This window comes from Malaclemys terrapin, chromosome 9 (genome assembly GCF_027887155.1).
Source record: "Malaclemys terrapin pileata isolate rMalTer1 chromosome 9, rMalTer1.hap1, whole genome shotgun sequence".
Lineage (NCBI taxonomy): Eukaryota > Metazoa > Chordata > Testudines > Emydidae > Malaclemys > Malaclemys terrapin.
This window is the reverse complement of record NC_071513.1, coordinates 89,144,169-89,170,305: the sequence shown is the minus strand read 5'-3', so window position 1 is coordinate 89,170,305 and position 26,137 is coordinate 89,144,169. Positions and strand designations below refer to the sequence as shown.

At 41.9% G+C, this 26,137-nt stretch overlaps 1 protein-coding gene across 4 annotated transcripts in view; it reads right to left on the bottom strand.

Moving 5' to 3' along the window:
- Positions 1 to 438: 438 nt before the first annotated feature.
- The window catches only part of LOC128842694 (multiple epidermal growth factor-like domains protein 6), a 267,105-nt gene continuing 241,406 nt past the window's right edge, over positions 439 to 26,137 (bottom strand). For 2 of the 4 annotated variants that reach the window (XM_054038817.1, XM_054038819.1), the window contains 13 exons: positions 24,247 to 24,375; positions 24,031 to 24,159; positions 22,834 to 22,962; positions 21,801 to 21,929; positions 20,505 to 20,636; positions 14,051 to 14,179; positions 11,569 to 11,694; positions 10,648 to 10,776; positions 9,152 to 9,280; positions 8,608 to 8,736; positions 7,158 to 7,286; positions 2,602 to 2,730; positions 439 to 1,611 (listed from right to left, as the gene is read on the bottom strand). In XM_054038817.1, the coding sequence (XP_053894792.1) occupies positions 1,532 to 1,611; positions 2,602 to 2,730; positions 7,158 to 7,286; positions 8,608 to 8,736; positions 9,152 to 9,280; positions 10,648 to 10,776; positions 11,569 to 11,694; positions 14,051 to 14,179; positions 20,505 to 20,636; positions 21,801 to 21,929; positions 22,834 to 22,962; positions 24,031 to 24,159; positions 24,247 to 24,375 (1,628 nt within the window). In that variant the 3' untranslated portion in view covers positions 439 to 1,531. The remainder of the gene's footprint in view (positions 1,612 to 2,601; positions 2,731 to 7,157; positions 7,287 to 8,607; positions 8,737 to 9,151; positions 9,281 to 10,647; positions 10,777 to 11,568; positions 11,695 to 14,050; positions 14,180 to 20,504; positions 20,637 to 21,800; positions 21,930 to 22,833; positions 22,963 to 24,030; positions 24,160 to 24,246; positions 24,376 to 26,137) is intronic. The other 2 variants (XM_054038818.1, XM_054038820.1) reach the window with 2 other exon arrangements.

Here is a 26,137-nt window from a genome sequence, read left to right as displayed (position 1 = left end):
TTATCGGGACAGTGTCTGACTGCAGAAATCAGAGACTATCATAATTGCAACTATGAACCTTTTAAAAGGAAAACCATGGCCTTTTCCAGCAGTGTCGCCATTAGTTTGTCATGATGTGTGAAAGAGAGCTGAAGCAGCAACATATGGAACCTTTCGCTACATTCTGTGCCACTTTTGAGTAAGTTCCACTTTTTTACCCAGTCAGACTGAGAGGTTGCTATGAACAGGCTTATAACTTCTAAGCAATCAGAACAATGGTTCAAATTGGTGCCATTAAATCTTTCATCCCATGATGGTCAGGACACTAAAAATGTAGAACAGTGGTTCCCAAACTTGTTCCGCCGCTTGTGCAGGAAAAGCCACTGGCGGGCCTGGCTGGTTTGTGTACTTGCCACGTCCGCAGGTTTGGCTGATCACGGCTCTCAGTGGCCGCGGTTCGCTGCTGGAAGTGGCAGTGGGCCAATGGGGGCTGCTGGAATCCCTGGCTGCCGCTTCCAGCAGCTCCTATTGGCCTGGAGCAGCGAACCGCGGCCACTGGGAGCCGCGATCGGCCGAACTTGCGGACACGGCAGGTACACAAACCGGCCAGGCCCGCCAGGAGTTTCCCTGGACAAGTGGCGTAACAAGTTTGGAAGCCACTGATGTAGAACATTGTATTTTTACAGTTACTTAGTCCTATATTAAAAGGATAACCTGTAAAATGGACAAAAATAGTATTAACTATATTTTCAGTAATCATGATCACTTTGTTTTACAAAGTGACCAACAGATAACATTGAACAAAGTCAGAACCATTTTAAATTCTCAGAATTTAAAGTCTTACTTCACCAAACTGGGTAGTACAAGCACATTACAATGTCTTGTTTAAAAGGAGATATAATTTATCTTAAAATCACCAATAATCAGACATCTCTGCCTGCTTCCCACACCATCTACGAAAGATATAGCTTTCTTCTGAAATGAAAAGGGGCTGTGTCTTTGAGAGCCACTGAATAGTTCAACTCTGACAAACCAGCGAAACTGAATCTACTGGATAGCGCATGAAGAAAACCCACACAGATTCTATTCTGTCCTCTGGCAGATAGACTCTTTTACATAAACCAGATCTAAGCTTGAGACCTCCGAGTTCAAATAGGTATTATCACCAGTCCCGTTGCCAGCTGGGTTTAGAAAGCCCCTGGTATTTAATGTGGCTCATTGTAAATGTGTATATTACGTTTTTTATCATGATAGTCTTGAAGTATCAGTTTGCTAAAAATATTTCCCCCCACATGTAATTCAAACAATACGTGACAACAGCAATCTGAAAGAATATCCAGAGTGGATGAATTTAGAAGTAGGAGGTTAATAACAAATAAATGAAACAGGTTAGAAGTTTTAAAAAGGGATCCAAACTACTTATTGGCCACTGTTGTCTTCCATGAAAAAGTGTGAATATTTCAGTACAGTTCAAACTGAATTCAAGCAGTTCTTGTACCCAAGTTTAAATACTGTCTGTGCCTATAAAACAATTCATTTATTAGTCCAAGAATTATTGTCGTAGAGATCTTGAAAAAGCATTCCCTCTTTCCTGAGTTTGTTCTTCATATGAAGGAAGTTTTGGAGGGCCTCCTAGAGAATTAAGTAGAAATAGTTTGGGGGCCATATAATGCAACTGTATGAGATTTAATATATATTACTAAATAAACATTTTGATAATCCAGCCTCCATCAGCAAGCAGAGGACTAGGTGATGCTTGTTTCCTAGGTTACGGGCAGAGAGAATGGCCTCAGGAATAATGGCAAAGGCCACTTGCATTTAGATCTTGTATACCGATGGATCCTAAAGTGTTTCTCAAACTAAATACAGAATTGTATGGTAACATTAATGAACTGTCAGCACTGCACAACAGAGGAGAGGGGTAATTTAAACTAAGGACCCTAGGAAAGAGTGCCATGGGGTTTTTAATACTCTCACAAAGCAGAGAGGCTCTCTATTTTCCAAGGTCTCAGCTGCCCATCTGGCCATCAATAGCATTTCAGCTTGGTATCTCGTAATTAACAATAGGTAGGTACATCGTTGAACTGCGAGTGTATGGGAGATATACATTGATCATTAACTTCCTCCTTCACTTTCCTGAGGCTGTGAGTTTAACAAATTTTAGGCATGCACCGGGGCGGGAGGGGAGAGGTACAGCTGTGCAGTGGGAGGCATTTACAGTATTACGTGTGGTAGGCATTCAGCTGTGCTACCTTCCCCCTCTGCTGAGGGAAACTAGCTTTAGGTTGCATCTAGGACTTCAGTGCCCTCCCCCAACCCCGACATGCTGAATAAGTGCATCTCTCAGCTGGTCAATCCTCGCCTCCTCCTGGAATGTTCCTATCTACTTTGATGGCTGCAACAGCTTCTAGCAGAGTGGCTATCACGGGCAGCTTAAACATTGCAACCCCCTCCAGGTGGACTTTCTGCTGCCAGGGGCTCAAGCGCCACGTTCCACTGGCACAATCCCGTGGAACCCAAATAGTGATGAATCCGGTCTTTCAATTGCATCCTTTCCCAAGATAAGCAGACACTCTTTGAAATGTTCTATTAAGAAGAGCTACCATCTCTTTCCTATGTTACCTTCTTCACAGGTTGGTCCCATCCACTTGGCAGGACACATGCAGCTCCCATTGTGAGGATGACACTGGGATCTGTTGGCACACTGGCATCTCAGAGAGCAGCTGGGGCCGTACTGGTCTGACCTGCATTCTGGAAGGGCAAAATATTTCAGCAAATGTTTACTGCACAGATTTAAAACTGCTTAGTGTCTCTGACTCAGCTAAGCATTTTGAGTAGAGAAGAGGGTCTGAAAGGAAAGGAAGGAGCAGAAAAGAGGAGAGGGGGAGGATATGGGTAAGGAGAGGAGAACAAGACTTCTTCTTAGGAACCCCATTAGAACCGTGTGTCACAATCCATTAGAGAACTTTGATATAAGACATAGGCCCTGAACTTGGTAGAAGATGGGGAATGGTGTAGAAAACCCCTGGAAAACAAGGCAGATCAACTTTGAGCCAATATCAGAGTTTCTGGGGGAAATGTCTCTCATAGTCTGAAACTGGGGATTTTTCTCCCCAAGAGATCATGAAAATTCCTGGCTTTTTCACTGGAAAAAACTGAATGGCTCAACTGAAAATCGAAATTTCATTTGTGATCTCCATTTGTGCTCTGGGTGTGATGTGGTAAAGGTTTGCTGGGGTCAGCTCTGGAATGGGAAAATATCACTAGCTATTGTTATTTGCCCATTTCAAATGGCTGAAGGTAGGGTAACCAGATAGCAAGTGTGAAAAATCGGGACGGGGTGGTGGGTAATAGGTGCCTATAGAAGAAAAAGCCCCAAATATCAGGACTGTCCCTATAAAATTTGGACATCTGGTCACTATAGCTGAAGGTTTTTGTTGGGTTAAAAAGCTGGCCTCTCTTTTGCCTAAGGTAAATACTCATCTGTAGAAAACAAAGAAAGGAGGAGGACTGATTTATTATCCTGTATGATTAATTGCCTTGGATCTTGGTACACACCTCCACTGCTCATCTATCATACTTCCCCTGTTTGTACTATGAAAACAATTAGAGACCCAGACTTGCTAAAAAATAAGAAAAGAACCCACATTTTGGAGAGTCTTGCAGCCTGTGTGTGTCATCCACTACCTGGTCCTGCCTCACTGGTCCAGCCTACTCGTGGTCAGAAAGTCTTAAAGAAGTTCCCAGTATGAGAACTGTAGCGGGTATGAGAGTGGATGGCGACAAACTTATGCCCCCTGAACTAACCCACTGAAAAGGAGTTGGAGATTTCTTCAAGCAGGCTATTGTCATTTTACAGATTCTTACTGGCTTCCACAATTATCCAGTGCAATTCTTGGCTCTCTATGCATGGCACTATGTAATCTTCACATAAACCAAGACAGGCAGATTCAAACTGAAAATTATTTCATATCACCCTTTATGACCCCAAGAACCTCTCAATGCCAACTGGCAAATGGTTCACTGTTCTGTAACAGCAACTTCTATCAGGCCTGACAAACTCACTACACCTCCACACTGCTTTCATAGTATTTATCCAAAAAGGGTCATGTGAGGTGCCTCATAAAAGCTTATGTCATACTGCTCCTCAAAATCATTGCTACAAGTACAGATGATATTTAAGGAGTTGTACTTATGTACTGAAAATGTATTTTAGATACTGTGCCCTAGGCTGGATTGACAAACAGATTTTGCCAGGCAAAGGGTTGTATATTCACCTATTTGCCTAGGTTTTTATGTAGATTAAGCACTGAAGCCAACACAATGGAAGCCTGTTTTGGATATGGAGACAATACCAACACATGAAGGCAATCAGAGGGCACAAAACAATGAGTTCTGGGGAACATAAGGACAAGCAAAAGGAAATCTTGTTATCCATCACTGAGGCAGCAAAAAGAACTGTGCATTTTGCATTCATTAAAGGTGGATCCCATCCATTTTGGCTGGTGATGTGGGGAGTCACTTTAGGTTAGAAAGTGCTTTAGACTAGGGATTTTAGCCTGTTAAAGATAACTTTAGATTCTAAGAAGTGTGCTATACTTTTTGTTTCTGTTTCTATTATCCCTATTTAGTATCTCTTAAATCTTTATTTCTGGTAATAAACTTCTGACTGTTTTCACTATAACTGTATCTCAGTGCTGTGATGTTATAAAGGACCTGAGTTGTACCAGCCAAGCGTTGTCCACATAGCTCTCTTGGGGACAGCAAACTTGGTAATTTCTGTGAGTATCCAGTGATGGGCTGGATACTACAGGGAGACAAGGATGCTGGAACTAGAAGTGCTGGGGATGCGGTAGATTTTATGCGCATCTTGCAAAATTCTATTTACCTATTCACCCCAGGCTAGTAAAACATCATTATCCTTTTTCATTATAATCTATCTCCACTGCAAGAGACGAGTAAATAGGTTTTGTGCCTAGTTTTCATCACAACTTTTCAAAGCCATTTATGCACTTGGGATACATGCCTGGAGGAAAATGTAGCAGCAGGCTGGGATACATTGTAAATAACAACCCTTCCCCCCCCAAAAGAACTTATTGTAATTATAAAGAATCTTTTCCCTTTCACTGCACCAACCATTATTGTAAATAAAAATGTTTCCAATTGCCGTTTCAGCTACTAACCCACGTGTGGGGGAATTCTTCACTTGGTCTCAGAAGCTTGTTTTTTTCAATTAGGAAATGTTATGAGACAGGGTCTCCTGAACACCTCTGGACCTGATTTTTATTTATGTTACACCACATTTTCATGATAACAACAAAGTGTATTTAAGACATCTGTTTGAAAGTCTGCAATGTTAATTTACCAGAAAAAAGAGGCCCCATAAAAGCCTGTTATATTCTCTCTTTTTTTTTAATTAACATTTTGGCTGTTTAATGGGTGCCTTACCAGAGTTCAAATTAAAATCAGGCCTTTTATCTTTATAGCTTCTGCATAGTCACAGCTGCTCACAGTTATATCACAGATGAACGGAGCCTAATTGAAAATAAAAACGCAAATAAAACCTGCTCCATAACTGCTTTTCATGGATGGGGGTTGTGGCTAGCAGGTTTAAGAAAATAAAAATCCCTCCCTTTCTTTGCAAGAAGCAGAAACTTTGCTCACATTTTCAACGCTAAGCTTCCCCCTGGTGTTTCATTTCTGCCTAAAGTCACTGGCAAGATCTTTGGATTCATGCAGCCTTACTCACTGCATTGTGTGGTTCAACTCTCCATTCAGACCACAGGGTCTGGAGATGGATTTTTGACCACACGACAGTGCAGCAGGGGAAGCAAGTCATTTTCTTTTTTAGCTTTTGGGTTGCACTAACTTATAAGTTTCCAGCAATTATTTAACCTCTCCTTTTCATTGATAATGTGCTCCGTTTTTAACTGCTTCGTGCATTTCCCAGAACAAAAGGAACCTTGAAAAGTGGTTCTGGTGTTCAGGAAAATCATAGCTCCAACTGAGATCTTAAAATATTAGTAGTGACTCAGCATGTTTACTTTATTATTTTTTACCTTTTACCTGATTCCGCTCTCAAGTTTAATTCCATTTACTTCAGTACAGTTACTCCGGATTTCTGCCAGTGTGACTGAGATCAGAATCCGACATGAGGATTTTAGCTGCCATCCATGCCCTCTCACAACCACCACAATTTCATTAGGACTCAGCTGTTGCAAAGAAAAAACTAGAATTTTCTCCCCCACTTTTATAATCTTGATACATAGGGCAGAATTCTACCTTTCTGAGCAAATCAGCTACCTAGCACACAGTCCAAGGGCCTGCTGTGTGCTGGGGAGTTTACATGGATCGGGACCTCTAAAAGTATGTCTACACTGGAATTAGACCCCTGGGGCTGGCCCAGGCCAGATGACTTGGGCTCATGGGGCTCAGGCTAATGGGTTATTTAATTGTGGTATAGATGCTGAAGCTCACGCTGCAGCCCAAGCTCTGGGACCCTTCCACCTCGCAGGGTATTAAAGCCCAGGCCCGAACATCCACAGCTCCTTAGCCCCAGTCAGCTCCCAAGGGCCAGCTGTGGGCTTTTAATTGCAGTGTAGTCATACCCTAACACAACTTCTGCAGCCCAGAGACAGCAGTAGCAGCTATAACTCCTGTGTTATTGCTCTCTGGGGACTATGGTCAGTGTTTCCACATGGGGGTGGAATCATAGATCCTTGACACGGCTTTGGCCTTGGTTTGCCAAGCTCTGCCCACAAGTCTGAGTGCAAAAGCAAGCAGAAATATCTCCAAAGTCCAGTTTGCAGCCCCCTGCAAGAGTCCTCCCTAACTCTGCACAGTTGCTGTTTGTGAGTTTCTCAGTGTACCCATCAGTAGTGTGCTATTGTAAAATAGAGGAGGAATAACATTTTAGGGATGGTCCACACACAGTTTTCTACCACTATAACTATATTGGTTTAGAAACTGATATAGTTAAAAGTGTTACCACCTCCTTATAAAGGTTCTTATATTGGCATAGCTTATTCCCACAGCGAATAACTTGAATTAGCCATCCTGATAGCAATCCTGCATAACTGCACCCACACAAGGGGGTTGTACTGGTAAATTTCTAAGCCCATGTAGAGGTACAAAAGTCTTGTGTAAACCAGCCCTGGAAGGGTGTTTCATGATCTTACCAATGTTGCATTTGTCTCCAGTCCTTCCAGGTGGGCAAAGGCACCTTCCAGTTACAGGTTCACATGAGGCTACTCCTTCACAGTCACACTGATGCTGACATTTTTCTCCAAATCTTCCGACATTACAGCCTAACAAAAAGAACACTTTTGTATGTGCTGTACACACCAATAGCAAGAAACATGTTATTTTGGCAGACTCTTTCATGCATATCTCCTAGAGCTCATGAGCTCTAAAGTGAATCTAGTGTGAACTGCCACACTTTAATGAAAGACTTACAGATGGAAGAGCTTTAATACTTGCATGCTTTCTTTTTATGCAGGCTAAATCTATTTCAATCTATTGTAGGTATTTGTAACATGCCCCAGCACTGTAGCAGTTAAGTACTTCATTTGATTTTTAATCAAATGACCATCAGAGAAATATTATGTAACTTTCAACATGAGAGGTAAGAATACCCACTTAGTCTAGTTCAGTGTTTCCCAAATTTGGGACGCTGCTTGTGCAGGGAAAGCCCCTGGTGGTCCGGGACGGTTTGTTTACCTGCCCCGTCCAAAGATCTGGCTGATCACAGCTCCCACTGGCTGCGGTTCGCTGCTCCAGGCCAATGGGAGTTGCTGGAAGTGGCGCGGGCCGAGGGACATACTGGCTGCTGCTTCCCGCAGCTCCCATTGGCCTGGAGCAGTGAACTGCGGCCAGTGGGAGCTGCGATCAGCTGAACCTGCAGACGTGGCAGGTAAACAAACTGGCCCGGCCTGCCAGGGGATTTCCCTACACAAGTGGCGTCCCAAGTTTGGGAAACACTGGTCTAGTTGATACTCTTATTTGAAATGTTAGTGGCAAACTTAAACTAATAGAAGCAATTTGTTTTATGAAATTAACCTGTGGAACTCATCTCATCAATGAGACCAAGTGCTTAGCCTTAATCAGAACTGGATTAGACATTTATATAGGACATAAGCATATCCAGAGATATGAGTAAACAACCCAAGAGTTTAGAGTTTCAGGGCATAATCCAAACTTTAATAAGGGTCACGAAGAATTTTTTCCTATGGATAGATTATTCCGTAACTGCCTCCTGCAGGTTTTCTTGCGCTTTCCTCTGAAGCAGATGTTACTAACCACTATTGGAGAGAGAATAATGGACTAGATGTGAATGCAGTATGGAAACAGCTACATTTCATTTGCTTTTTAATGATCTGAATATCTGATAGAATGTCATAGTTTTTCCTTTGGGAAACATCCTTTCAAAAATGATGAATGTTAGGGCATGACAAGTACGGTGTGATTGTGGACAAGGTCATTGATCCAGATATTTTTGATAGAACAATTAACAGTGAAATGGTTCATGATAAGATTCCATAGTGTCTAAAAATAAATAAAAATACAGAAGCAAGAAGACAAAACACATACGGTGCCCAGGCCCAAATTACATAAAAAAGTTTACACAACCTTTTTCACACTGGACACCTTCATAACCTGCAGGACAAATGCACTGTCCAGTCACCGGATTGCAAGTAGCTCCATTTTTACAATCACAAGAGTGAATGCAGTTTAGACCATAAAATCCAGCAGGGCAGGCTGGGAAATGAAAGGTTACAAATGTTATTTTGGCAACGGGACAAAAGTAGATGCAGAAAAAGAATACACCATCTTGTAAGTCTGAGAGTTTCCCGCTATGTCTGCAAGAAGAGAGTTAACAATAATAATTATTACATGGGCCCCACTCATTCTGCAAGGGACTTGAGCATGTGTGTGGCTTTAAACTTGTGAGTAGTCCCATTGACTTCAATGAGATTACGTGCTTGAAATTATGCACATTCTTAAGTAGCTGAATCAGGGCCACAAAGAGAGACAATTTTTAACTGAAACACTAAAAAGTGCATATGACTGCTCTGGAATATAGAACTACTCTGTCCCTTGCATTAGGATCCACTAACATGAACCCCTGATGCAAAGTTGAGGCCTTCTTTCTCTGAGAGAGTTGTCTACTTACTATGCTCACAAGAGTGACCGTAGTAACCTTCTGGACATTGGCAGCAACCAGTAAACCTGTCACAAGATCCATTGTTCTGACAAGAGCAGTTTAAGTGGCAGTCAGAACCATATTTACCCAGGGCACATTCTGTTAACAGAAAGAACAAAAAGTTTTATTTATCCACACTTCACACTGGAAAGACATGTAAGGAAATAATACAGTCAGAAAGATTTTATAGCGCTGAGACTATTTGTTGTGAATTTCCTCCTCACTGGTGTGAAATTTATCTGCTTTTTGGGTTTGCTAAATTTCCGCATAACTGGGAACAACTTAACAAATTTGTGAGAGAAATATTTTTCACTATCTGGATGTTTATGCAATACTGAAAAGCCGCTTTCTTTCCACAATTCCCATTTGTGAATTTGTCTTTCCATATGGTTTACGCTGACAGAAAAAAAGTATAATTGCATGTTCTCAGAATACACATCAAATGGCATCATCTCAGTATTTTTTGTACCTACATCAATATTTTCTTACCGTTAAATGTACAGCATAAAATAAAGAAAGTTTTCTCAGTTTATGTTGTAACATATATGGATGTCATTAATTATTAAGTAATTTCTAATGGAAATGGAAAAAACTCTGTTTCACATGCTTGCATAATTAGGTATCTACCATAGCGAACTAAAACACTTCACAAATTGTTGATAGCAAAAGTGATCATGTATCAATATCATCAACCTTCTTGCAGAAGTGTACCTCCTCCGTTGCCAGGACATTCTAGAGTTTCTGGAGCAAGTCACAATAAGTAGGTATATATGGAAACTCCTTGCTTCCATTTCTCACCAAATCCATATCTAGCTGCCATTGCTATGGGTATGCACAAATCAGCATGACTATCCAATTCAGAGGGGTGGGGGCATCTACTAAACAAGATTTTCTATCTTAGGTAGCTCTCATCACTGTAGTATCTAAATCACTGGAGTAAGCTGCACAGAGGGTTATCTTTGGAAAAATATGTACATATACTTGGATAGCTGGTGTAAGTTGGCCTAAGTCCCTCAAAGTCAGGAAGCTACACTGATTTACACAAGCTGAGGATCTGGCCCAATGTTTGTTCAACTGCGTTAGGGACATAAATGTCCACAACAATGATGTATGTACCTGCTAAGTCACTACGATTAATCAGAACCTGCCCTCACTATCTGAGGATTGGTTCATTCCTGCTAGTGCAGCCTGCAGGGTTTTTTTCATACCTAGATTTGGAGAGCTCACTAACACACAGCTCACAATTCAATTTCCTATAGAGTAGTTTAGTTGTTAGGATCAAAACATGAGGCTGCTAGTGACCCTGGCAAATTACTGAGAAGGCCCATCTAATAATAGAACTCATAGTCTTACTTCCAAAAGTGTTGCCTACATTACTGGACAATGCCAGTGGCAGTACATTATAAAAACTGATACTGCTGCTGACCTCTTCTTTGTTGAGTTAAAAGAGAGAAAGAAGATACTACCTTTCTCACAATAACTTCCTGTCCAGCCAAGTCCACAGGAACAAGACCCATTCACAGGGTCACAGATACCACCATTCTTACAGATACACGTTAGCTGGCAGCTGGGGCCGTAGCTTCCCTGGGGACACACTACAGCAAATTAAAGTTGTTAAAAAAATTAGCCTCAAAGATGAATGCAACAGAAGGAAACGATGAATGCAGAAGGTTCTCTTTACCGTACATGACACATACTTGGTGTAATAGGGCACTTTGGAGATATGTGAACACCTCTGCCCTGTGCTGTGCTTACCCTCTTCTCCACTGTCCTGTCCCTCCCTTCACTTTTCTTTCCATTTAGCGTATCCCCTCCTAACTATCCATCCCCTTGCCCCAAAATAATTATTGTAGAATGAACATGACATTAGCTGCCATTGCTGTCTTCATTCTTGTGTGTTCACCCCATCCCCCACCTGGTGTCTGCTTGTGTCTGTCTTGTCTATTTAGATTATACACTCTTTGGGGCAGGGACTGTCCTTTACTCTGTACAGTGCCTAGCAAAATGGGGCCTCTTTCTTGGTTCGTCCTTAGTCACTACCATAATAAACATGATTATTAGACGAGATGCTGAGGGTAACGCGACTTTGAGTTGCTTTGAGTTATTTTGAATATTTCTATGTTAATACAGAACTAAGAGCAAAGAAACTGGAGCTGCACAGTTTGGAGCAGCTGCAGACTCAGCCCACCAGCTTACACTGGGTTACAGTTAAAACATCACTTTGCTCCAGAGAGATAAGGAAATACAGCGATTGCTAACAGAATGAATTCCTAGAGGCATAAACAATGGCAATTTATTTACATTTGTGGGGCTGAGATATTTCTTTTTCTGGCTGTTGCAAGTAAGTGTCTAGATTGACAGGGTGCCCTTGGATCTCGTTCTTTTACCTTGCTGACAACTGGGTCCAATTTGGCCAGGTGGACAGTAGCACTTGCCAGTCACTGGGTCACACTGCCCTTTACCACAGGAGCACAGCAGGATGCAGTCCTTCCCATAGTGGCTTACAGGACAAACTAGAGGAAACATTAACTTTTCTCATTAAACATGCCAGCTGTCCAGACCTGCGTTTCTTTTTTTAACGCAAGGCCCCTCCTTTTAATCAACTAGACTCCTCTGAACTGCATTACGCTTGGTTTTGAATCTGAAGAAATCACTTTTACAAAAAGAAAAGTGCATAAGTATTTGCTTACTTCTTTCCTCTGAAATTTTACTTGACGTTAGGAATCTTCTACCAAACATTACTGTGAAAACGATGAAAATGAAAATGGAACCGAGAGTATTAAATGGTGGTCCCATTTTCAAGTAAAGATTTCCTCATTCCCGTACCACTGATGTTTCCTTTATTGATCAGCAACAGTTTAGATTATCAAAAATACAGTGAAGTGTTAAGTTTTGTAAAAAAGTTATAGTGAACTGCAAAAAGTAATTGAAAAAGCTAACAAGACAGTAATTTTTGATTAGCATTAGAGCCATAAATTATGAATGGTAAACTAGATTGCTACTGTTAGGTGGGATTTTCTGAAGACATAATTACATTCTAGTTACTCAGCTATTATGAGGGTGCCAGTGCAAAACTTCAAGGGCCAGAATGTGAAGCTCTTTCTCATCCACATGAGTATTTAGTCACATGAGTAGGCTCATTGGCTTCAAACAAACTTTTTCTGTAAGTGCTCATCCACATGAAGCCTGAGAAAACCTGCTTCCATACAGGGGGGGAAACCCACCATCTGCACACCCTTAGTTGTCATCTACCACCCCACACTGGAACTCATACTTGATGGGGACCCCATCCTGAAGACATCTTTCCCCAACCCTCTCTTCTTGCCTTTCAATGACCCTCCAGTCTCATCAAGCTCATCATCAGAAGTAAGCTCCTCACAGACCAGGCCACACCAACTCAAAGTGGCACTGGTCCCTCCCAGAAAAACAGATTCTAAACCTCCAAACATCTCTATTGCTACAGTGATAAATACCCTCCACAACCTTTCAAGATCCAGGGGTCTACACATGCTTATCACAACATGTGGTATACCTCATCCAGAACATCTAATGCCCCAAGAACAGCTATGTGGGTGAAACCAGACAATGACTATACTCTCGAATGAACTCACACAGAAGAATGATAAAAGACTAAAAAAAACCATCCCTATCCTACGTGGGTGAGTACCTCAAAAGGCAGATTTGGGGAAAAAAAGGAGGAGTCTGAGCTCCTCTCCCATTTTGATCTTGCTCAAGAAGTGACTGGACACAGAGGCTGCAACCCTGGGACAATCGTGCCTGCTTCACACACTCATAAGGAAGAGAAAATGCATTGAAAGAGAATTTTTCACAAAGCTGGAATCTTGATTTGTTATTGAGTGAGGGATCTGCCTGTTGTTTATATACTAATAAACTACAATTATCTTCACTATTTTCAATTAATGCTTATTTTGCTCTCTTGGCAGTATATATGTATATACTCGATCATAAGCTGGTTCGTTTATAAGCCGACCCCCCCAAGATAGATAAGTAAAAATGGAAAATTTTTATAACCCGTTCATAAGCCGACCCTATAATTCAGGGGTCAGCAAACTTTGGTTCCCGGGCCATCAGAATAAGCCGCTGGTGGGCCGAGATGGTTTGTTTACCTCGAGCGTTCGCACGCACGGAGGTAAACCTAAGTAAACAAAGTGTCCCGGCACGCCAGCTGCTTACCCTGACGGGCCGGGACAACAACTGGTGGGGAAATTTTTTTGGGGGGAGAAGCTGGGAGTCAGGGGAATAACCCCTGTGACCACCCTCCACATGATCCCATCCCTAGCCCGGGACTCCCACACTCTCCCCATACCATCCCTTCGGGACCCCCACACTCTTCCTATCCCATCCCGTCCCACCTTAGCTGGGGAGGGCCAGGAGAGGATGTCTCTGACCTGGCTGGAGCTGCTCCGGCAGGGTGGGCAGCGTGGGCAGCAGCCTGCTCTAGTGGGCCAGACTGGGCAGCACGGCTGCAGCATGTTCCAGCGGGCTGGGCTGGGTGGCACAGCCGCAGCGTGCTACAGCGGCGCGGCCACAGCATGCTCTGGGGGGCGGGGCTGAGCGGCACGGCTGCAGCCTGCCAGCCCCGGAGCTGCAGCTGCTTCGGAGGCTGGGGGGAGAGCAGCGCGGCCAGAAGCGGAGAGACTCTGGCCTCGCCTCTTCCCTTCTGTCTTTGCTGCCTCTCCTTGCTGCCTCTGTTGGGGGGAGGGGCTGGGTCCCACCTCTCCCTCTCTATACCCATTCATAAGCCAACCCCCTTCTCTGGTGCTTCCCTTTTTTACTAAAAAAATTCGGCTTATGAATGAGTATATACAGTAGATTTAAATTACCCCTTTGATTTTAGTGAACTCTTACTTTTACTACAGTCAGCGCCAATGAAGCCAGGAGGACAATCACAGGTTCCTGTCACAATATCACAGTGGCCTCCATTAAAGCATTTACATGCCTTTTGGCAGTATGGACCATAGGTACCTTGTGGACATTCTGTTTTAAAACAGGAAAACAAAGCAATTAGGAAATACTACTTGTGTGACCATACAGTTTCATAGCAAGCTCACTTTGTTACCTTAAACCTAAATTTTGTTTTCAATCTCTATTTCTAGTCTAATTATTTGTTCTTATAAAACACCAATCCTAGCATGCAGGCATTTTTTTTTAATTTGAGCAGCAGAAAGTGACTCTAACCTATGTTGGTTTTCTCCAAACTGCATTTTTCACTGTACCATGAGCTGTAATCCTGGCCTGTGAATGGAAGACTGTGCAAGTGTTTCAGAGAAGAGGATGTGGGGGACTTCCATAGACTCATGAGTTACACATACAAATGCAAAACTGGGAATTCTTTTTCTTAAAGGGAGACCTTATCCTATAATAACCCAAATGAAGTGGCCTCGGCTGGAGTACCAGAGCCATTCATATATAAGGATAAGCTGTCCATGAATAATTTGTCTGACGTAGCTATAAATAGGCTTTTCAGGTGGCATTGTATATATGTACCTTGCTTCAGATTTCTTCTTTTTGAAGAGCAGTTTATTATGGACAATGCTAAGCAGATATCCATTCTCTCCAAATTTGCATTTATCTAGATAGATATTGACATTTTATGTTTCCCCATTTCCCTGATACATTCAATGGTAATAGACAAAGCCATATCCCAAAAACACAGCTGATTCTTGTACCCTATTTCAAGGCTCCAGTGCTAAGGCCAGATTCTGATCTCATTTACCCCACTATCAATCAGGAGGAACTCCTGTGAAATTACACTCATATAAAACTTGTGGGGGAGAATCAAGAATCTAATGTTTATTGACGCATCAGTGAATTAAATAAATTGTCCTAATGTTCAGGGCTGGACTAAGGCAACCCAGGACTCTAGGCACACCATGATAATGGGGCCCCACACTGGTCCCAATGCACCACTTGGAGAGAATCAGAGGAAGTGGCATGGAATCACCTTTTCCTTGCCAGGTACAGTAGCTAGCCCACCCACACACACACCCCTTGGGAGCTGCAGAGACAGCTATGTGATGCCCTCTGCCCCTGGATAGAGTGGTGGAAGCAAGGGTGTATCACTTGGGTGGGAGGGCTGGGCCCACTGCACTCTTCCCCCGCCACATCCATGGAGTTCTCTGCAGGGGTGGTGTTGGCAGGTCCCCTCAGAGCAGTGGGTCTTGGGAGTTAATATCCCATTGAGATGCATGGGGCAATTCCCCCCTCTCAAAGCTGTTTTGGGCTGTCTGCAGGCTCAGGCATCAGATACACTCAGGTCATGTTTTCAAACATTTCTCCACAACTGTGAAGACTAGAAACTTACTTAGGTGAAAGCTCAGATTCTGCTGTAATCACACGATTCTAGGAGCTAAGCCCTGCTGCTAGCAACAGCCCTCTTGTGCTCATTCCTTACACCAGTTCTGAAACTGTTGGCCTCTGCAGGTGCAGAGTGTGCCCTCTTTTCCCCAGTGTATGGTAGCAATTTCTAGATCATCAGAAGTGTGAGCGCCTTTCTATGTCAGTTGTGCTCAGGATGGCAGTACAGCCCTTTATAAGGCAAACCATTTACCAAGACAATTCACACTGACACTCGTTGCTGGAAATGACATTCACTTTCTCCCACTGAAGAAAAGGAAAGCCTATGGCCATATCGGAAATCCCCACTGGAGTATATATGTGGCCAATTTCTAGCAACATGTCTCTGCATACTTTGTACTTTAGGAATTTATGAATGTTAATAATTCACTCTCTTTCTTCAGTGTATAAAATCATGATTTGTGTGGATGGAGAAGAAATCCTTATCTCTTCTGAACTGTTCTATACAGCATCTCAGAACAGAGCGAATGCAATTGGGATGTCTTTTAAAAATAACATTGGCTACTACCCAAGGATACCAGGTTAACTGTACTAAATGGACATATGTATTTACAGAATATAGATACTCTTTTGTTCCATGGATTCTTTTTACTAAATACATTGACACCACTTCCCCCTATCCACTGGAAGACCAAATCTGAGAGTTAAATCAACATCTCTCCCTACTTGGGTATGATAACACAAACCCACACACATACTGCAGATTTTACAGAATAAATTTTGTAACTTCATGTACACAGTGAAATGTAAATTCCTGGTGTCAGAGAGAGACCCCTATAATGTTCTTTTAATATCCACTAAGAAACAGTGTCAAGAAGACATCCTCAGTATGATGATTTCATTTAACCTCTTTTTCAGTGAGTTTCTTTTTAACCTTCCTTACTTCCTTTTGGTCTTTATTTGGCTTTTTTTCCTTTTTATTCTGCTTCACTCACCCAACTACATTTTTTTCTGTCTGGCAGAGGTTTCAGAATTGTTTCTCAGTTCAGGCTCACAAGGTTTCTTCCATGACTGGAAGTGGTTCCAGTAATACATGTAATTCTTCCCTTCCCAATTTACTTATCCTTTTAACTTCTTATTTATTTCAGTTCAACAGGGAGCAACACAAGCAGTGCAAACACATCTGCTTCAACATTCAACATAATTATCAACAAGTTGTTCTCATCTGTTACTACTTTCCAGGAGGCTTATATGCAGACAGCCGGGGCAATTTACACAGAATCCTGACATTTAAGTAGGCTATGAATCCACAAAGAAGTTTAGTTTATAACCACCAGTTATCTAATAAAGACATTTTCTAATTTAACAGTTTCCTGTACATCAGAGTTATGCTTTTCTGAGAACTGCAAGAACAGCAGCCAGATTTCTAAATCATTTCCTGATCGATTCCTTCTGGCTTGGGTTAGTTTTGCCATGAGCTAAATTCTTTATTCTAATCCTAAATCCCGAGTTAATCCAGAATTCATGTTCGTAGATTATTTTGTACCAACAGTATATTCCAGGGCTTTCCTTACCAATATTAATTGCATCTTTTGAGGATGTCTATGTTGCATCTGAGAGTTAGCATCTCAGCCCGAGCCCACTGACTTGTGCTAACAGGCCTTGCACTAGCCGTGTAGATGTTGTGGGTCGGGCTGGAACTCAGGGTCCCAAGCCTGGGGCCCAAACTGTAACAACTACACAGCTAGCCTTTATTCTACCTTAGTCCCAAGGCCCGCCGGGGACATTGGTTGGCGGCTCCTTCACGGAGCCGTGAGCACAGGCGTGTACCTGGTGCGGTTCACCCCTATTCCCGAGGCCTGCCCATTCTGCGGCGTGAGGGAGACCCTGGCGCACGTCTACCTCGAGTGCACCAGGTTGCAGCCCCTGCTCCGGCTCCTCCAGAACCTCTTGTTGAGGTTCTGGCTGCACTTTTCCCCACACCTGTTCATTTATGCACACCCTATCCGTGGCCCCACTAAGTCGCGAGACCTCCTCGTCAACCTCCTCCTGGCTTTAGCCAAGCTTACCATCTACAATACCAGGGAGAGGATGTTGGACGAGGGGGTGCTCTGCGACTGTGGGGCCTATTTCCGTGCCTCCCTGGTCTCACGTCTCCGGGCAGAGTTCCACTGGGCAGCATTTGCTGGCTCCTTTGCCACCTTTGAGGAGCAGTGGGCGCTGTCCAGGGTTCTCTGCTCGGTGTCCCCATCCGGTACCCTGATTTTGAACCTTTAACCATCACTTCACTACCTGTTTTTTCATTAGTTGTCCCCAGAGATTACTTGGTTCCTGGGTCCAGTAGTCCCTCCCGCTAGGCTGGGGGAGGGGCCTTTAGAAGTGGGCGGGTCAGCCCGCCCACCTCCCAGTTGATACCAATATGGAACTACACAGCTACTTTTAGTGTGCTTGCATGAGCCCCACTGACACAACTCTGTAGACCCGAGCTGGGTGGCTTGTTTCCAGATGCAGTACAGACATATCCTTGAAGTGTCCCATTACCTACAGCTTTAAGGTTGGTCATTACTAGTTGGAGCTGATGAAGTTGGTCTTCCTGGCTGAAAGTTCACCAGGCTCAAATACATCTGTAAACAACACAGAGTGGTAGTGTGTTTTTTCTAACCACTAGAGCCATTTGTTTTTTTCTAATTTTACCATATTCAGGCAGATTTGCCCATCCACAGAGTTATGGCTAATGGATGGGATTCGTATTGCTAGTTTATCTGCTTCCTCTGTACCTTGACAAAAGACTATTTCAATTCTCTACTCCAAACTTAAGAACATAGAAGTCCAATTGCTCTTGGCTGCTGGAACCTCAGTTTCCCAGCCAGCTACACCTTTTATGGATATTTTCTTGAACCTTTTTTCACAGTATTATAAGTATAGCAGTTGTTGCCAGAAACTGTTTCCAGCAGTCTCCAACCACATGTTGACTGGACTAAGGCCAACTTGACTTCTTTGGGAGCGGCTTCCTACACTGAGCCCAGTTTCAGTAGCATACTGAAAGCTTCTTCAGCATGGGATAGAATAGGCCTGATTCTCTTCTCAGCTACCCCAGCTTGAAGAAGGAGTATTTCTACCAAAGTAATGGTGCTATCCCCGTTCAAAGATGGTATTAGATCAGAATCAGGCCCTAGTTCTCTTGCAGCATTGATCCCCACAACTAAACATACACTAGCTTTAAAATAATCTGGTTATACTCCTACAAATTCACCAATTTGCCACTGATTGGTGAAAGCTACTGAGCAAGGGTATAAAACAAGCAAAATTGAGGTGCAATACAGTCACTTTTTCTGTAGGAATCCATATATCCCAGTGATCCTCTTATTTCTCTAGGCAGAAAATTAAACAAATCAAGAGCTATTCATTGAAAATCTGCTCTGCAAGATATTGTGCAACTTCAGTTCCTTTGAGGGCACTCAGCACCAGAAAGGCACAACCCTTATACACTTTGGATGAAGTCCTGGACCTACTGAAGTCAATGCCAAAGCTCTCATCAACTTCAGCGAGGCCAGGATTTTACCCTGTAACTTCTTCCCTTAAATCATGGCAATGGTGCAACTTTTACTGCCCTAATTTTCTTATTCCAAGGCCTGGTCCAGAGGTTCTTACTCGTTTTTTACTCTGGGAAGCTCCACTGAAATTAATGGGAGTTTGCCTATGTTTGGTCCTTGTGCTTCTATATAATGACTAATAAAAGCTAAGATACTATGATCTTGCGTATTATGCTATATATCAATATATTTAAAAAGACACGGGCGAGTAACTAAGGCCCAAAATGTTACTTTATCTGAACATTTATTAATCTGCTGGGAGATGTACTTCAGATTTTAAGGGCCTGAGTCTGATCCCATTTACACTGGTTTGGATCAGAAGACAGTGGTGTTACGCTGGTGTACAACTGATGTAAATAGGGGGAGAATCAGACACAGCATTTCTATTGCTTTTTAAATATAACCCGTGATAACATTATGATAGTATGAGCTCCCCTAGTCTGTTTCTACTCTAGTAGCGAAGCACAGTGTTTAACTGTTCCTGGACTTGCACACATGGCTGCTGACATCAGCATTGAAACTGCAGCCAAAAAGGGAAGCAAACCAAAAGGAGCCATGCAGGATTCCAAAGAAACAGAGAGAAAGGGGAAAAACAAGTTTTCCAAAAAGAGAAAGACCTGAGCTTGAAGAGTGAAGATGCTTTATTTTCCTTTTTATAAGAGGACATTACACACCATGAAGAGTAAAAACAAAATTAAAGCTGTAACTAAAAAGTGATTAACTGTCTCCTTTTTAGTCACTTCAGTGCATGTTTCCCATCAGTCATCACATTCCTCCACAAGCTACTTTACTGTTGTCTAAAATATCAGTCTGAGACATGTGGGTCTGGGAATATATTTTTTTATGATGGAATGCTCAGCGAATTGGCATTTTGTCTTTTAAACTAGTCACCCTTTTCCAATCCATAACAATCTGTTTAATTTGATTGTTCCTCAGAAGGCTGTGCAACTTAACTGACTTTATGAATCACTTTAGATTTATTGCCAATTGCAGCCTGTTTTATAATAACCATTTGTCCTTAGTTTAGCACTCAGAGCTTTCGGGAAGCACTCTGGCTTTGGTATTTTGAGAGGCGAGAGCTACACAATACACGTGTTGCTGCAGGTTAGAGGTGGATGTGTGTTCCTGTCACATTTCACAGAGGGGTCTGGAGTAAAAATGACTTCAGAAAATTGTGAAACATTTGTCTCTAGAAAAAACTCCTGATCCCAGGGGGGAAAAAAAAAAAAAAGCCTTACAATAATTAAGGGTCAAATTTGACTCCTCTTACTCTCAGTGAGAAGGACTTTATACCTTCCGGGCTGCAGGTATTACTAAATATGAGTAGGAGTGTCAGAATCTGGCCCCAAAGGATTAGGTATCCCATCACCTACTTTAAAAAAAAATTGGAATGAAACAAGAATTATACATACTAAGGTCACAGTGGATTCCATAATAACCTGGTAGGCAGGTGCATTTGCCTGTCGCTGGGTGACATTCCTCATTCTCTGCAGAGCACTGACATAGTTGGTTACAGTTCTTACCATATGTGCCTGGTGGACAAGCTGAGGGAAGAGGAAATGTAAACCAATGAATTAAATTTGTCTTGGTAAATATAGCACTCAAACAAAGAGCAGGCTAAAATTTATTAAATAAAACCACTGCCTACAGAACTATGCTGCCCTCTGGGACTCTGGTTTTATTAAATTTACTTGGGGATTACTTCGCTGTTTGATTTTGTTTTGTTCAGTCAATTTATGCCCAACTGCCAAGGGCCAGCTGCAATTTTCTTGTCACTAAATAGTTGTGTAAATAGTTTTAACTTTCAAGGTTGCTTTAGCACAAACGTTTGTACATGTTGCATTTTGTCACTTGTCAGCCATGCTGCCTACATTTTTCTGACTGTTTAGATCTAGGTTCTTATATTGGTGTGCACCACACTATCTGAGCACCTTCGTAGAAATATCAGGCCAAATTCTCAGGTGATATAAATTGGTACAGCAAAAGCAACTTGAATAAAGCTGTGGTGGTTGTTATAGTTATTTATCATTATTTTTATTACTTAGCACCTAATGCCACTGATAGGGGTTAACATCCCATTGTGCTACAAACTGTATACACACACAAGAAACGGGCAGTCCCTGCCCCAAAAGCTTACAGTCTTACAGATCAGATCGGGAGCTCATTAAAATTCCAATAATCAGATCTTTTTAATAGTAAAATTTATGTTCAGATAGGTTTCTGAAATTTTGCATTAAGGAAAAGCAATAGGAGCTTGGAGCACAAAGTAAATCTAGTTTGTCTTTAAAGATAACCCCAGAATGGATGTGGTTCTTGCCACTGACAAGAATAAATAATGATGATAATAAAAATATAATTTTCTGGTGCTCTGGCAGCCAAGAACAGAAGCTGTTCTCCCACAGAACACCAATGGAAGGCAGAGGTGGGAATACTGCCTGCCCTCTGGAGGGACAGAATCCTCAGGTGGACTGGACATTTCCCTGTGCCAGCTTTGCTGAATTTTGTCCCCGTTTGCTCTTGCAATCTGCAAGCAGAAAATCTATATTCAGCTTTCAAGCTCTAGTCCACTTTTATTAATGCAGTGTTCTAGCAGTCCTTACTCCTTCAGAGGTTGATTAAATCAGCTGTTCAGTTATTTAATAAATGAATCAATCCCCTGTAGATTTTTTTCAAGGGGCAATTAGTCACATGCTTTTAGAACAACTTACTTTTTTCACAGCCATAGCCAGTGAATCCTTGAGGGCAGCCACACTCTCCATTCACATGGTAACAAGGGGTACCCAAAGGGCAGTTGCAACGCTTGGTGCAGTAATTGCCATAGTAGCCAGGCAAGCAAGCTGGAATAACCAAACCAATTTTCATTAGAACAGATTGCAGAAGGGCTTAGAATCTAAAGGCCACATTCAGCCCTTGACTGCAATGGAAGTCCATGATTTCATGGTCTAACCAGCAAATATATATGAAGAATACCGCTGCTTCCAAGAACACTACCTCCCCGGGAAAACATTAATGCCTGTTTATTTCTGTTGTTCAAATGTTACATTAGTTCCAGAGGTAGGAGATGAATTCCAAGTCACAATCAGTGAAATTCTGGCCTTTTGAAATCAATTACAAGAATCCCATTGACTTCAAGGGGGCCAGGATTTCACCCATGATCTTTCCCTTTAATCATTATGCTGCACAGAAGAAAACTTCATGTCATGTTGTCATCAAGAACGACAAGTAAAAATATAAAGTCACCAAGTCGGGTCTTAATTATACTTTGAATACTTCTTGCTTTTGCAAGATAAAATCTTGGGCTTTATAGCACCTGGTGTCAGAATTTTGTCATTTTCTCTTTTCTGGGGACACTAGAGAAATTCTTCAATGTGACATTTAAAATTTTATTTTTATTTTAATGAAAAACTGCATGTGTCATGAAAGGTATTGGTGTGAAAGGCCTAGAGACTAACAGCAATGGACATGAAAGAAACTGAAGGGACACAATGTTGATCATCATCATGAAGACAATCTGCTAATGGGCAACTCCAGTTTGACCCTGTGGAGAAGGAGAAAACTACCACAGTCTACCAAAAAGCACTTCTCAAGGCTTAATTCTGTGAAGTGCTGAGTGCCCTCAACTCCCATTGATTTCAGTGAGATCATGCCAGGGCTTAATGATGTTATTGCAGGATCAGGGCCTTAATGGAGCAGACACAGTACTAGGTAGATGTCTTGGTTGTACTCTCAGCAGAAACTCACGTTTGTCGCATCGTTTTCCTCGCCATCCTTTTTCACAGTGACACACTCCACTCTGATGGTGGCAGGAAGAGCTGTGCTCACAGTCACACCGTCCCTCACACTGCTCTCCAAAGAATCCAGAGGGACAGACTGAGAGGAAAATTAGATAAGCAGAATAATGGTTCCTTCTGATCTACAGAAAGCTGATGTGAAAGCCATCAGACACTGACAAATAAGCCAATATTTATCTTCTTGGACAGCTTGGGATGATGAATAGATGATACAGGCACTGAATTTATAATCTGAAGAGAGTATATTTAGCATATTTGAAATTGTTATATTCAGTCCAGAATGCTAATGGTCATGCACAGGAAAGTTTGCAGTAATCTGGAATCCTACAGATCACAATGGATTGTATAGTGATGGCAGTACACTACACACTGAACAACAACATATTGTGTTAATAATGATAGTAAGTTGTGCCTATCATCTCAAAGGACTTTACAAGGTTGCTAATGGGAAACTGAGGCATGAAGAAGGGAAAGGTCAGAATTTCAAAGATTCCTGATTCCCACTAACAAATGAAACTTGGGGATTCTCAGCACTTCTAGAAAAAACAGTCCACTTGTGACTTGCCCAAGATCATAAAGCAAGTTAGTGGCAGAACTTGAAATAGATCCCAAGTTTCTGGATACTTAGTCCTAAATTCTGTCTTTCTAAGGGACTTATATGGCCCCCATTATTATAGTATCTGAGCACCTCTCAGGCTTTAATATATTTCTTGTCATATCACCCCTGTGAAATAGGGAAGTGCCCCATTTTTTTTTTGAGCAGAGAGATTAAGTGACTTGCCCAAAGTCATACAGGGAATCGGTGGCAGAACAGGGAACTGAACCCAGAGCTCCCAATCCCAAGCTAGCACCCTAATCACTGTACCAGCCTTCATTTCTAGCCACTAGCTAGCGCTAGTGCTCTGCAGAATGAAAAGTATTAAGATCAAATTGAAGAACAGAAAGTGACTCAATGTCGTGGAGGGAGAAAGAACTAAAGTTCCAGACAGAGGAGTCAATGCAAGTGAAAGAGAGACCCTTGAGAGTTGAAATGGGCAGCCACAGCAATCGAATGATTAATAAAAATACAGGCAACATTAATTAATAAGATGCCTATTATAGAATTGAGCTTTACAATCAGTCAAATAAAAGAAATTAGCCTTCCTACCAACATTGCACTGGTCCCCGATCCATCCTGGGTGGCAGTTGCATTTCCCTGAATGTCGGTCACAAATTCCACCATTGCCACAGCTACAGTTCTCCTCACAGCTCTCTCCATACTTTCCATCCTCACACTCTGAAATCAATCAGGGCAGAATTTTATCAGAATCATAAGTGAATGAAAGGTCCAGCCAAAGCAAATGGAGAACATGACGGAACTCACCAAGTTCACAGGCTATACCAGTCCAGCCTTTGGGACAAATGCATTGTCCAGTTACATGATCACACACCGCCTGATTGCGACAGATGCAGTGCTGTAAACAGTTCATGCCATATAAACCAGAAGGACAGGCTGTAAACAAAATTTAACATAAGAACGTAAGAATTGCCATATTTGGTCAGACCAAAAGTCCATCTAGCCCAGTATCCTCTCTTCTGGCAGTGGTCAATGCCAGGTGCCCCAGAGGGAATGAACAGAACAGTAATCATCAAGTGATCCATTTCCTGTTGCCCATTCCCAGCTTCTGGCAAACAGAGGCTAGAGACACCATCCCTGCCCATCCTGGCTAATAGCCGTTAATAGACCTATCCTCCATGGATTTATCTAGGTCTTTTTTAACCCTGTTAGAGTCTTGGGCTTCACCACATCCTCTGGCAAAGAGTTTCATTTGATACAGGTTATTTCACAAGGAAGCTTTGACATTTAATGCAAGTGTTTAACTAGATCAAAAAGGCTACAATTTCATTTCAGGCAATTGGCGAATAAGTAGTAATTAAACTACCATATATAGTGGTTACTGTCTTAACAAGGATGGCCAGAACACAATTTATTTCTCTTAATTTGGAGAAATTTGATAGTTCCACAGGTTGATGGTGCGTTGTGTGAAGAAATACTTCCCTTTCTTTGTTTCAAACCTGCTGCCTATTAATTTCATTTGGTGACCCTAGTTCTTATGCTATGAGGAGTAAATAACACTTCCTTATTTACTTTCTCCACACCAGTCATGATTTTATAGACAATCAATCCCCTTTAGTCATCTCTTTTCCAAGCTGAAAAGTCCCAGTCTTATTAATCTCTCCTCATACGGAAGCCGTTCCATGCCCCTAATAATTTTTGTAGCCTTTTTCTGAACCTTTTCCAGTTCCAATATATCTTTTTTGAGATGGGATGACCACATCTGCACACACAAGTATGATATTTTCTGTCTTATTATCTATTCTTTTCTTAACGATTCCCAACATTCTATTTGCTTTTTTGACTCCCGCTGCACATTGAGTGGATGTTTTCAGAGAACTATCCACAATGACTCCAAGATCTCTTTCTTGAGTGGTAACAGCTAATTTAGACCCCATCATTTTATATGTACAATGGGGATGATGCTTTCCAATGTGCATTACTTTGCATTTATCAACATTGAATTTCATCTGCCATTTTGTTGCCCAGTCACCCAGTTTTGAGAGAAACCTTTTTGTAGCTCTTCGCAGTCTGCTTGGGACTTAACTATCTTGAGTAGTTTTGTATCATCTGCAAATTTTGTCACCTCACTGTTTACCCCTTTTTCCAGATCATTTATGAATATGTTGAATAGGACTGGGCCCAGTACAGGCCCCTGGTGGACACCACTATTTACCTTTCTTCATTCTGAAAACTGACCATTTATTCCTATCCTTTGTTTCCTATCTTTTAACGAGTCACCAATCGATGAGAGGACCTTCTCAGCTTATTTTGCTTAAGAACCTTTGGTGAGGGACCTTGTCAAAGGCTTTCTGAAAACCTAGGTACTATATTTATATATTGGTGAGGCATGATTTCCCTTTACAAAAACTATGTTGACTTTTCCCTAACACATTATGTTCATCTATGTGACTTCCTGCTTCTGAGGTACTTAAATTTTTTTTGCTATTACTTTTTGAGTCTTTGGCTATCTGTTCTTCAAATTTCTTTTTTGGCCTTCCTAATTATATTTTTATACTTCATTTGCCAGAGTTTATGCTCCTTTCTATTTTCTTCACTAGGATTTAACTTCCACTTTTTAAAGGATGTCTTTTTGCCTCTCACTGCTTCTTTTACTTTGTTGTTTAGGCCTGGTGGCTCTTTTTTAGTTCTCTTACTA